Source organism: Dendrobates tinctorius, unplaced genomic scaffold (genome assembly GCF_039654945.1).
Source record: "Dendrobates tinctorius isolate UK_male_01 unplaced genomic scaffold, ASM3965494v1 ptg000091l, whole genome shotgun sequence".
Taxonomy (NCBI): Eukaryota; Metazoa; Chordata; class Amphibia; order Anura; family Dendrobatidae; genus Dendrobates; species Dendrobates tinctorius.
The window spans coordinates 3,593,203-3,605,787 of record NW_027361759.1 but is presented as its reverse complement, the minus strand read 5'-3'; the positions used below and the strand labels follow the sequence as shown (position 1 = coordinate 3,605,787).

The window sequence follows — 12,585 nt, the reverse complement described above, 5'->3', positions numbered from 1 at the left end:
CATACCGAGCTGACATTTTTATTACCGTAATACCATTTTGGGATAGATACAATGTTTTGATCGCCTGTTATTGCATTTTCCTGCAATGTTGAGCCAATACCATAATATGATAGTAGATAATAACTATCATGATCTTTTAATTGCCTGCCACAGGCTCCTTTTGATAGGATTCACAGTCATGACCGGCATGGGGGGCTACAGCAGATCCCAGCCTGTCATAGCAATCATTCTGCACACTGTGGTTTGCCAACAGGTATGTTAATTGGTGTGTACCGTCCCCAGAGTTTGCATGCTTAAAATGCCCATCAGAAATTGACAGTGGCATTTAAGTGGTTAAATTAAATGGTTAACAGCTGTGGGTTGAACTTGGCTCCAGCCACTGCTGTTAGAGGCAGATCCTGGTTTTGCATCACAGCCATTATCTGCTGGCAATGAGGCAAGCTGTCAGTTTCTGAGCTTGCATCAAAGACTGATACTCCAGTTATGATGTACCAGTACATCAGATGTTGGCATGAGGTTAAAAATCTTGAAGTGAACAAACACTGTTCCAAAAACTTATCAAGTAGCACAGGCAGCTATCAGCGGACAAATAATAAAAAGCAGACATACCTTCAGACTCGCTGTTGCTTCCTCCTCCAATAATTTCCTCTTTCTTTGACAAACAGTCATTGAATATAATGACTGACCCACTACCAGAATCGTCTCTTTTTTTAGTATCCTGAAAGGCACTGGGTTCCTTTCGGTCTTCATAAATTGTATTTTCCAGCCAGGGAAAACATATTACTACGAGATACCAGTGGGAACTGAAGAAAAGATAATGAGCATTACTAATGTATTACCCCTGAACATATTGCAAAATGTTCAATGGTATAAGAAGTGAGAAAAGGAACAGCCGCAAACATTAACAGATCAAAATCAATAATACAGGAGATAGAGGGTGAAAACTAGTAAACATGCATGCTTGTATTTACTAAACTTTTGTTTATCTTTTTGTTTGTTTGTTCCAGGACAACAAAAGGTTTAGCATGCATGCTTAAAGGGGTACTCCAGGAAAATAAAAAAAAAAAAATGTTTGCACCGTCCCAGCCCTAACAAACTGTAAAGACGAGATGCCCAGTGTAGTTCTGTTATCTTTAGCGGTGACTCGCTTTGTTTAACATTATTGTACTTGTTTTTATTATGTATGCCCCTTTTCACATGTAAAGCGCCATGGAATTAATGGTGCTAGAATAATAATAAAAATGCAATACCTAGCAGAAAGTAGGAGCTGGATAAAACAGACTGCAGTTTCAATAAGTTGGAGCACATAGACATAATGTTATTGTCATGTCTTAAAAAACAATGTTCAGCCAGAGCCTAAACCCTATAAATAACTGCAGAATGGTTCTGGGAGGCAATTTAGGAAACTGGGATGTGTTCTAAACATGCACAATGTGGGCAAAAATATTCTGAAGGGTGGATAACATATAACGGGACTGTAAAAGATCATAATTTATCAACTCGCAAACTATAAAACTTTACCCACTCCAAATGTGCTACTCTTATGAAAGTAGCCTAAATTATAGCACTACTGACTGCAGTGATGCCAATAAGAAAGTTGCCCGTTGTGATTGATGGTCAAGTTATCATATCACATTGTTAAGACTACTTTCACATGTCCGCTCACCTTTAGTTTGTCTCCTCAGTTTAGAGCAAACGTAACAGATGCAAAGAATTTGTATCCTATGTGTTTCTGTGCCAGATGAAAGAAGAGCGGGCCCATTGACTTATGGCGTCAGTCAGCTTTCCATTCCTGTTTTTTGGGGGGGTTCTGAAAATAAGCAGGTCCGGCATGCTGAAATGTTTGTTCCGTTCTAAAAGTAGGCAACAAACGGAAACCAGGTGATCCCCATTTAAAAATCAATGTGGCCCCTCTGCTCTGTTTGACTCCAAAATGCACAGGATGATAATTCTGTTCATTTACACATTATGCCTGTCTATGCTAAACAGGACAGACAAACGGACATGTGAACATAGCCTTACTTTCCTAAAAAGAAGAGTGCATCAATAGGGAAATGAGAGAAATTATTAATGATAAATATTTTGTAAAACAATAGTAGCCATATTTGAACCAGTCTTCAATGTATTTCATGAAATACTTACTTTTCATTAACGGGTACAAAGATAAAATCCTTTGTAAAGAGGTCAACATGTCGGGTCCAAGTTTTGACTCTACGGTGTCTTCTCTGCGCAGCGCTGTACAGAAAATACAACAATTTCACTATTGAACATTCACATCACAGACAACAGAGCTTCAAACTGCTTGGGTAAGAATTAATGTAGGTGGCGAATCTTTTGAAAATAAAGTGGATTTGGAGGATTAATTTCTCCCGAGTAAACTGAATGAACACTGATGTAGTAAGTATTAAACTTACAAGTAATTTAAAAAAAAATGACGCATACTTACGGCATTCCTGAGTTATTATCATCTGTAACATTATCTCTTCTTGTCAAACACCTGAAGAAAAAACTGCTAAATACGTGACATTTCTCTGCAAAATGTGTTGGAAACTTCTCTAATAGGAGGTACCTGAAGGAGAGAAAAGGAAATAATAAAGAAATGTAACACTGAACTCATGGCCAATTTGGTCAGAGTTTGTGTAAGAGAGGGTGCGGCAAGCAAGAAGTCAGGGAGCAGGAAGGAAAGTCCTTGTACTGTTTATGACAGTGAGAAGAAAGCGTACCGCCTGCCAATGTGGTCTCTTACCACCATATTTTAGCCACATGCATGAAGTTAAAAAAAACCCTCTTTGAAGGCATTTTCACAATGCGCTTTCAGAAAGCAGCTGTTTTTTGGGGGTACACCACCTATTTTTGGTTACCTGAGTATCGGCATGAAATATTACATTTTTACTATTCTTGTTTAATTTGCACGTCAAAAATTTGAAACAAATGGCATCAAAAGGATTAGAAGCCAAATACAGCCGAACTATTAGACTTCTGTAGTAAAATTACCTTCTTAACTCCTAAATTAAATAAAACGTTTCCTTCAAAACACACTAATATCTGCTTACACAATTTCCAGCAAACTGTTCGGCTCAGGGTATAATCCAGCAAGAATTAGCTTTCCCAAGCATTTCTCTGTGTAGGGGCCAGCTGGCATGTCAGTAATGATTAGTGTCTGGCTACAAATGTAAAAGACATCGCATGAAATCATCCACATAGCACAGCACAAAAGGTGGTAACCCTGTATTTAGTGGATTTATTCAGGGGATCAGTGATCTAATACGGTACAGGTCAAGATTACTGACGTATTGTGTTGCACCATGTATGAATGTTGCTATGAAATATTAGTGGTAAACAAGCATTTCTTCTAAGAAAAGTGTCTAAGGCCTCGTTCAGCTGTCCATTTTTCACAGACTGAACACATAACCCATTATAGTCTATGGGGAAGGCCATGTTATTTTGGTGACAGAGTGTCTTCAAAAAAGAAAAATAATATCTAGATACTATATGACTGTACGAGAGAGTTTGATGAATGACTTGGGTCAAAAAGAAATTATGCCAGGGAAATAAAGTATTAAATATGGATGTCATCAGTGTGTCACCCATGTGATGTCCATTTTTAAAAGAAGAACTCCCATCAAAATTTTTATCCTCTTAACCTTAACGTTAGCTCCAGTTAATTTATCCTGTTGCAGTACCCCATCCTAAGCCCTGAGGGGTCCGGACGGCTTTTTCTATACCTCTGGAGCCCGCAATGCCAGTGGACAGTTACCAGGAGGTGTACGGCCGAAAACAATGAGAAAATCACAGTCTGGAAGAGGAGTGGAGGGGAAAGCTCAAAATGGCACCTCACTGCTGTGTGGGCCGACAGCTGTGAGGCTTGCAAAGGAGAGACAGTGAGAGACAGCTGCAAAGCTGCAGAGGTATGCGCGGTCCCCGGCCAAGGGCTCTCCCAAACAGCCCCAGCAGGCGGAGATCAGATCAGAGGGAGATACGGTGGAAGGCCCCCCAGGGAGTGCAAGGGGCAGGCTGAGGAGCAGATGCAGGATCCTGCACACATGGTCACTTTATCACAGACTGCTAATCCTCCCACCCTCACTGATGTCCTGAATGCTGTATCACAGGGCAAGGCAGCACTGGCCCTACAAATGAGAGACATTAAGGATCAGCTGAGAAATGTCAGGCAAGATATTAGATCATTAACTGATAGAACTACTGAGCTGGAAGAAAGACATAACGATGTGGAAGATGTATTGTGGCCCATCACAACACGAATGGAACAGTACGGCAGAATGATAGAGGCAATCAGAGCCAAACAGGATGATTTGGAAAACCGGATGCGCCGCAATAATATACGAATAGTGGGGGTCTCTGAGAAGGCGGAAGGAAAAAGCCGTAGAATATTTTGAGGCTTGGATTTGACAGTCATTTGGGAATAATGTTTTGTCCCTATTGTTTGTAACAGAAAGAGCCCATAAGGTCACCACCAAACCCCAGGTTCCAGGGGCGCAACAGCGCACTGTCTTGATTCGAGTCCTTCACTATAGGGACAGAGATGCCATCCTGAGAGAGGCCAGGGACAAGGCGGATCCAATAATAGATGGGCAACAGATTTCTTTGTACCCGGACTTTTCCATTGAGGCCCAGAATAAGAGACGGCAATTCCAAGATGTTAAACGCCAGCTGCGCTCCTTAAAAGTGCCTTATTGAATGCTATACCCAGCTAAGCTACGAGTGGTAGCCATGGAGTCTACACATTTCTTTGAATCCTCAAAAGACGCGCGGGATTGGCTGGACAAAAATGAGAAAAGAATACGTCAGTCAGCAACTTGAGTTTATTTATCTTCTGCTCGTGGACTACTGTGTGTTTGTTGAACTCTGCTGAATGTCTTTTTTGCATTTTTCATATCATCCCCCTCTGGACTGATTGTTGGTGGAGAGAAGATGGAGCTCCCATTTTCCCCTGCTGGATATTTTTGGCCTGCTCTGGTGGCGCGAATGGGCTCTGTAGTTTATTTTGATGGTTCCCCTATTTTTTTTTCTCCCATTCCGTCCATCAATATGTGAAAATACCCAGATGATCTGTAACGAAGACTCCTGTAATATGTGGGGCAAAAAGGGAAGGCGGTATAGAGAGGGTTTGCTTATCATTGCTTCTGGTTGGCGGCAGTGGCGAGCTGCTAACAAGCCCCCCCTTTTTTCTGGAGAGCCGATGGATAATGGTCTGGACTCTCGCAGTGTGCGAAGAAAGGGACTCCCGGCCTCCAGTATTATGTTTGAACTGGGACTTGGGTTTGTTGAGGGGGGGTAAGTTGGGTATTGTTACTATTTTCTCTCAATTGTCTCTTGGTGTGTGGGGCTATTGCGGCTAGATGTTTGCATGAAATGTTTCCTCATGATGCTCCGCTACTTTTGTCTTTCTTGAATAGCTATCATAGCCCGAACTCTTAAAATGCTGAACTTTGGGAAACTGCTAGCTGACATATACATGGCGGCGAGACAATCCACAAAAGAGATTATACTCATGCCTGTCCCTTTCCCACGGCTCACTGTCTAGGACTGATATGGTACTGGGTAACCCACAGGCAGTCCGGCTGGCCAGGAGAGTAGAATACTTGCCCAGAGCTCTGTCAGAAAAGTCCCCTGTTATGGCGACCTTTGACTGGTTTGAGAGTGGAAGAGGGGAACGTGCACCATGGCCGTTTAATGCATTCTGGATACCTATTATTCAGGCAGATGCCAGGATTCCTGATCTACCAAAAGAGTTTTTTGCTGTTAATGAATGCACAGCCAAAAGAGAAATAGTATGGGACGCGTCTAAAGCCTATCTAAGGGGTCTATTGATCACAGAAGTGAACAGAGTTAAGACAAAATCTAGAGCATATGGGGATCTTTGCAGAAAGAGGTTATCCCTGCAGAAATGCAATATTTGGAAACTCCGTCACATACATATTTTAGTGCATTAAAGGATGCGGGAAAACGATTAGCTCAATATGGGCTTTCAAAGGCTGCAAATAAACGTTATTCTCAACGCCGGGCTTACTTTGGGGAAGGAGAGGGAACTGGACATTTGCTGGCTACCTTGCTGAGGACCCAATCTGGCTCTGCGATGGTGACGGAGATAAAAAATAAGAATGGGGAACTGGTGAGGTCTTCTGTGGAAATTTTAACAGCTTTTAGAGAGTTCTTTGGGACACTGTATGAGTCTCAGGTGGGTTTTTCTGATGATATACTTATGCTAGATTGCCTACCTTGTCGGAATTGGACGCTGCCACGTTGGAGGCTCCAATTAGTATGGAGAAGCTGGAGGAGGCTCTAGACTATGACAGGAAACAAGGCACCGGGAACTGAAGGGCTACCGATGGAGGTATGTCAACAATACTCGGATATCATGCTTCCACAGCTGCTGAAGGTATTCGAAGCAGCTGGGGAGGATGGTCACCTGCCCCGGTCCTTGAATGAAGCGATCATAGTAGTGATACCCAAGGGTGATAAAGATCCTTGTCTTCCAGAGTCGTACCGACCTATCTCCCTTTTAAACGTCGACGTTAAGATTCTAGCGAAAATCCTAGCGATACGGCTATCTAAAGTAATAACAAGCCTTATTCATCCAGACCAAACTGGCTTTATGCCAGAAAAATCGACTGCGATTAGTATTCGTCCGTTATATTAAAAACTACAGATGCCATCAAATGGAAAGGAACCTAGAGCTGTTGCGTCCTTGGACGCTTCCAAGGCATTTGACAGTGTTGAATGGTCATATCTGTGGACTACAGTCATGGCCAAAAGTTTTGAGAATGACACAAATATTATATTTTCACATGATCTGCCGGCCTCTGGTTTTTATGTGTGTTTGTCAGATGTTTTTATCATATACAGAAATATGCTGGTAGCCCGATCCCGCAGCTGAAACACTTTTAAGAGACGGTCCTGGCACTTGCTGGTCTTTCTTGGGCGCCCTGGAGCCTTTTTGGCAACAAGGGAACCTCTCTCATTGAAGTTCTTGATGATGCGATAGATTGTTGACTGAGGTGCAATCTTTCTAGCTGCGATACTCTTCCCTGTTAGGCCATTTTTGTGCAGTGCAATGATGACTGCACGTGTTTCTTTAGAGAGAACCATGGTTAACAGAAGAGAAACAATGATGCCAAGCACCAGCCTCCTTTTAAAGTGTCCAGTGGTGTCATTCTTACTTAATCATGACAGATTGATCTCCAGCCCTGTCCTCATCAACACCCACACCTGTGTTAATGGAGCAATCACTGAAACGATGTTAGCTGGTCCTTTTAAGGCAGGGCTGCAATGATGTTGAAATGTGTTTTGGGGGATAAAGTTCATTTTCTAGGCAAATATTGCCTTTGCAAGTAATTGCTGTTAAGCTGATCACTCTTTATAACATTCTGGAGTATATGCAAATTGCCGTTAGCAAAAATGAAGCAGTAGACTTTGTAAAAATTAATATTTGTGTCATTCTCAAAACTTTTGGCCATGACTGTATATTTGCTAAGATGGGTAGGATGGGTTTCCGTAGAAATTTTATTGCCTGGGTACAGCTGCTATACTCGAGACCGGAGGCCAGGATCAGAGTTAATGGGGAGATCTCAGATAAATTTAACTTATATCGAAGCACTAGACAGGGATGCCCCGTCTCCCTTATTGTTTGCTCCAGCTATCGAGCCCTTGGCGGCGGCAATTCGTGCGACACCTGAAATTACAGGATTTGAATACGAGTCTCTGCATGAAAAGATAGCGTTATACGCTGATGTCATGCTCCAGTTCCTTGGAAACTGGCTGTCATCCCTGAAAGTAGCAATGGAGGTCTTCGACTCCTTTGCAAGGATTTCTGGCCTATTTATTAATTGGGAGAAATCTTCGATCATGCCGGTGGGATGGGCTCCCGAGAATCCCTCGGGACTAGCTGGATGCTTAAATGTATTCTCAGAATTTAAATACTTGGGAATTCATATCGGGCATAATGTACAAGATTTTGAACGCCTAAGGCCTCTTTCACACATCAGTTTTTCGTCATCAGGCGCGATCCGGCTTTTTTTTGTAAAACCGGATACGGCAAAATGCAATGCCGGATGCAGTTTTTCCCCATTGACTTGCATTAGCGCCGGATCGCGCCGGATGGCATTGCGTTTCATCCGTTTTTTGCCGGATCCGGCTACTTGTCTCATTCCGGCGTCTGGAAAAAACGGCTACTGTAACGTTTTTTGTCTCCGGCGAAAAAGCCGGAAGCGCCGGATCCGACGCTTCCGGCTTTTTGCCACAATGAAAGTCTATGGGCGCCGGATCCAGAAAAAGACGGATCCAGCCACCGGATCCGTTTTTTTAAGTCTGCGCATGCTCAGATCCAATTGGCCAGCCCCCAGGAAACAGATAGAACCTGCTAGACGGATCCGGCAGAAAAACGGATCCGTTTCTACAGTTCTCCAAAATTTATTCCGGATCCGTTTTTTCTAAAAATAGCCGGATCCTGCCTGACGGCAAAAAACTGATGTGTGAAAGTAGCCTAAATCTTACCCCATTGTTTTGCTAAATTTCATCAAAAAGTAAAGGACTGGTACAGGTTACCATTGAGTATGGTGGGCAGAGTAAACCTAAAGAAAATGGTCCTCATGCCACAAGCTTTGTATAATTCTTCATAATGTGCCCGTCTGGATTCCTAGCCAAATTTTTTACCAATTAAATAGAGTATTCAGAGAGCTTATTTGGAAGAGGAGTGTTCCTAGAATTCGGTTGGAAGTACTACGTAGATCTAAAGAGAAGGTGGGTTTAGCAGTTCCTGATCCATTTCTTTACCATCTCTCGGCACAATTGCAGCATTTCAGAGGATGGGGGGAGGAAGATTACACTTTGTGAAGTTCCTTGGGGCATATGCTAGCTGATACAATCGTTGGATTCGGGCAGTTTTGTCAGGGTTTGGCTCTCAATATTCCGACAATGAACTGTATGGATAGGGGGTGGAATATGGCCAAGAAACTACTTAGTATACATGGGGTTACCAGACAAGCCCTGATCTGGAGAAACTCGACTTGTGCCGAGCTGACTAAATTAGAGGGCTTTGAGCTGTGGGAGAGGAGAACCCTTAAATTAATATCGCAACGTTATTCGGACGGGGAACTTCGATCTTTTGAAGATTTCAAACAGACATTTTCCATTCCTAATGTAAGATTTTTTCAATATTTGCAGCTATGGTATGCTTGTGAAACACAACATCGACTCACCCCGCTTAATAGATGCGATAGAACCCCTTTGCTGGATAGAATAGTGATGGGAGGTGGATCGAGAGGCATTATATCCATGATACATGCAGAGATGTCAGAAAAGAGAGTGGCACATCTGGAAGTTTTGAAGACTAAATGGCAGGCTGATGTGGGAGACTTCACAGACGATGAGTGGGAAGATATATTGCAAGAAGTCACAAAAGTGTCGACTAGTGAGGCGCAGAAAGCGTCACATCTTTTTTTGCTTCACCGGGTATATCGAACCCCTGTATGCTTGTTGAGAATGGGTTATGGAGGAGGAGCGCCAAGAGATGGCTGCTTTGGCATGAGGCTCCTGAGTTTTTTAGTTTTTTACCCCGTTTAATTGTTAATTCTCCCTTTGGTTCACTCACCATTGCGTAGCTACAGGATTCGGCAGAGCTGGGAGTAGTGTGGAGACTGCGATCAGCTGGGACCGGTGTCTTTCTGTCCTCGTGGAGCTCCGTGCCTGGATTCAGCTGGGAGAGAGTGAAACTGCTGGCTGCCTGCCTTGTACCCATTTCCAGCATGCAGATGATCCCAGGATAGGAAACCTGGTGGAGTGTGCGGTGCTGGAGTTGTTCTGGAGATCTTGTGGTCCACATGGAGCTGTAGGGCTACAGGATTCGGCAGAGCTGGGAGTAGTGTGGAGACTGCGACCAGCTGGGACCGGTGTCTTTCTGTCCTCGTGGAGCTCCGTGCCTGGTTTCAGCTGGGAGAGAGTGAAGCTGCTGGCTACCTGCCTTGTACCCATTTCCAGCATGCAGATGATCCCGGGATAGGAAAGCTGGTGGAGTGTGCGGTGCTGGAGATGTTCTGGAGATCTTGTGATCCAGGTGGAGCTGAAAGGGTGAGCTGGGCAGGTTTGGACTGACTGTTGGCGTGTCCCCTGATGTCCCTGTCTTGTTGCACCCATGCCCTCCCCCCCAGCAGTGCTGGGAGCACCCTTTATGGAAAGTTGTACATTTAACTCTGCTAAGCTGTGACTGTTCAGTCTTTATAGCTACAAGCTGAGTGTAGTCATGGCCACTGCACTCTGTAAACCTACTCTTATGATTTCAAGGGTCGATTTATTATTCTGGAATCATCCGCAATTTCTCATGGACTCCCCTTCTTGGAGCATGATTGCTAATTCAACAATTGAGTACATAAAATCCATTACTTCTGTGAAACCTGTGGAGGTGTACTGCAAGAGAGGTAGGAGAGGAGGAGTCCTGGCACGCCTTCGGAGGAGAGGGTTCAGAACAGCTCTTCCTTCACTCCACTTGGCTAATGTCCGTTCCTTATCTAACAAAATGGAGGAACTGAACTTACTTTGTAACATGAGATCTGATATGGCCAATTCAGCTGCTCTTTGTTTTACTGAGACCTGGTTGAATGACACCATCCCTGATTGTAGTCTGGATCTACCTGGTTTTGTTATCTACAGAGCTGACTGTGATTGTGTAGCTTCAGGTAAACAAAGGGGGGGTGGGGTATGTCTCTACATCAACACTAGCTGGTGCTGTGATGTTAACATACTGGGAAAAGGTTGCTCTCCAGATCTAGAGTACCTTGCACTCAATTGTAGACCATTTTACGCTCCAAGAGAGTTTTCATCTATGGTTCTGGTTGCAGTATATATTCCCCCTCAAGCATCTGTTAAAGCTGCTATTGGTGAATTAGCTTGCAAAATATCAGAATGGGAGAAAGGATCTCCTGAAGCATTTGTGATCGTAATGGGGGACTTTAACAAAGGAAAACTCAACCTGGATCTCCCCAAATTTACTCAACATATAAACTGCTTCACGAGAGAGAACAATACGCTTGATCACTGCTATACTGTCTTAAAAGGGGCCTACAGGGCAGTGAGGAGAGCAGCAGTGGGCTTTTCAGATCATTGTCTAATTCATTTAATTCCAGCCTACAGGCAAAGGTTGAAAACATCCAAACCTACAGTTTATACAAAGAAGACATGGTCTGAGGAGGCAAAATTGCAACTGCAAGCATGCTTTGAATGCATGGACTGGGAGGTATTCCAGGAAACATGCTCGGGTCTGGATGAATGGGTTGATGCAGTGTCCTCATATATCCGTTTTTGTGAAGACACGTTTATTCCATCCAAATCTGTCCACTTTCGGGGAAACAACAAGCCGTGGTTTACAAATAAAGTCAGGTTGATCCGTAAGAGAAAAGAGGCGGCTTATAAAGCAGGCGATATTACTGAATTCAAGAAACTTAGGAACTCGCTATCTAAAGAGATCAAGTTAGCCAAACACGAGTATGCAAAGATTCTGGAGGAAAGGTTCTCATCAAAAGATACTAGATCTGCATGGAGAGGATTAAGAGAGGTCACCAATTATAAAAGCCACCCCACTATAGTGAACCCCAGCAGAAGTCTGGCAGCAGAGTTAAATGAATTCTACTGCAGATTTGAGGCAAGCTCTACACACAGTGGCTATTCATCTCTAAGCTCCTCAGTCTGTTCATATAAAGATCATTCATTGTGCAACACCCAAGTAGTGATCTCCGAGGCAGAGGTGATACGCATCCTGAAGGGACTTAAGGTCAAAAAGGCACCTGGCCCTGATGGTGTATCTCCAATGTGTCTGAAAGTATGTGCTACCCAGCTTGCCCCTATACTGACAAATATATACAATGTGTCACTGAAAGAGTGCGTTGTACCTCAGTGTTGGAAAAATTCCACAATTATCCCTGTCCCCAAGAAAGTGGGATCCTCTGAGTTGAACGACTATAGACCAGTAGCACTCACATCTGTAGCTATGAAAGTCTTCGAAAGAATTATGATGTCCCACCTGATAAAATTCACGCAGAAGCTATGGGACCCGCTTCAGTTTGCCTATAAGGAGAATCGTTCGGCAAACGACACTGTCAATCTGGCACTGAAGTACATTTTGGATCATACAGATGAACGGCACTCATATGTCCGGATTCTTTTCATGGACTTTAGCTCAGCGTTCAATACCATTGATCCGAATTTATTTCATAAGAAAATGGTAGCTCTTGGAGTCCCTCTCAACTTATGCTTGTGGATTTATAACTTCCTGACAGCCAGGATACAGAGTGTAAAAGTTGGACCATTCACTTCGGACACCTTGGTCACAAACATCGGGGCACCTCAGGGGTGTGTTTTGTCCCCGTTACTGTTTTCTCTCTATACGAATGATTGCATCTCTTCAGCAGACTCAGTAAAAATCTTGAAATTTGCCGATGATATGACACTGATTGGTCTCATCAGGGGAAATGCTGAAGACTTGTATCGGAGTGAGGTGGAAAGAATATGTGACTGGTGTAAAGCCAATAATCTTGTACTCAACACTAAAAAAACTGCTGAGATGGTTGTGGATTTTAG

At 43.4% G+C, this 12,585-nt stretch overlaps 1 protein-coding gene across 2 annotated transcripts in view; it reads right to left on the bottom strand.

Annotated features, from left to right (window-relative positions):
- The window catches only part of SENP7 (SUMO specific peptidase 7), a 126,722-nt gene that overhangs the window by 32,916 nt on the left and 81,221 nt on the right, over positions 1 to 12,585 (bottom strand). For both annotated transcript variants that reach the window (XM_073586182.1, XM_073586181.1), the window contains exons 15-17: positions 2,447 to 2,569; positions 2,143 to 2,235; positions 610 to 803 (exon numbers count right to left, since the gene is read on the bottom strand). In XM_073586182.1, the coding sequence (XP_073442283.1) occupies positions 610 to 803; positions 2,143 to 2,235; positions 2,447 to 2,569 (410 nt within the window). The remainder of the gene's footprint in view (positions 1 to 609; positions 804 to 2,142; positions 2,236 to 2,446; positions 2,570 to 12,585) is intronic.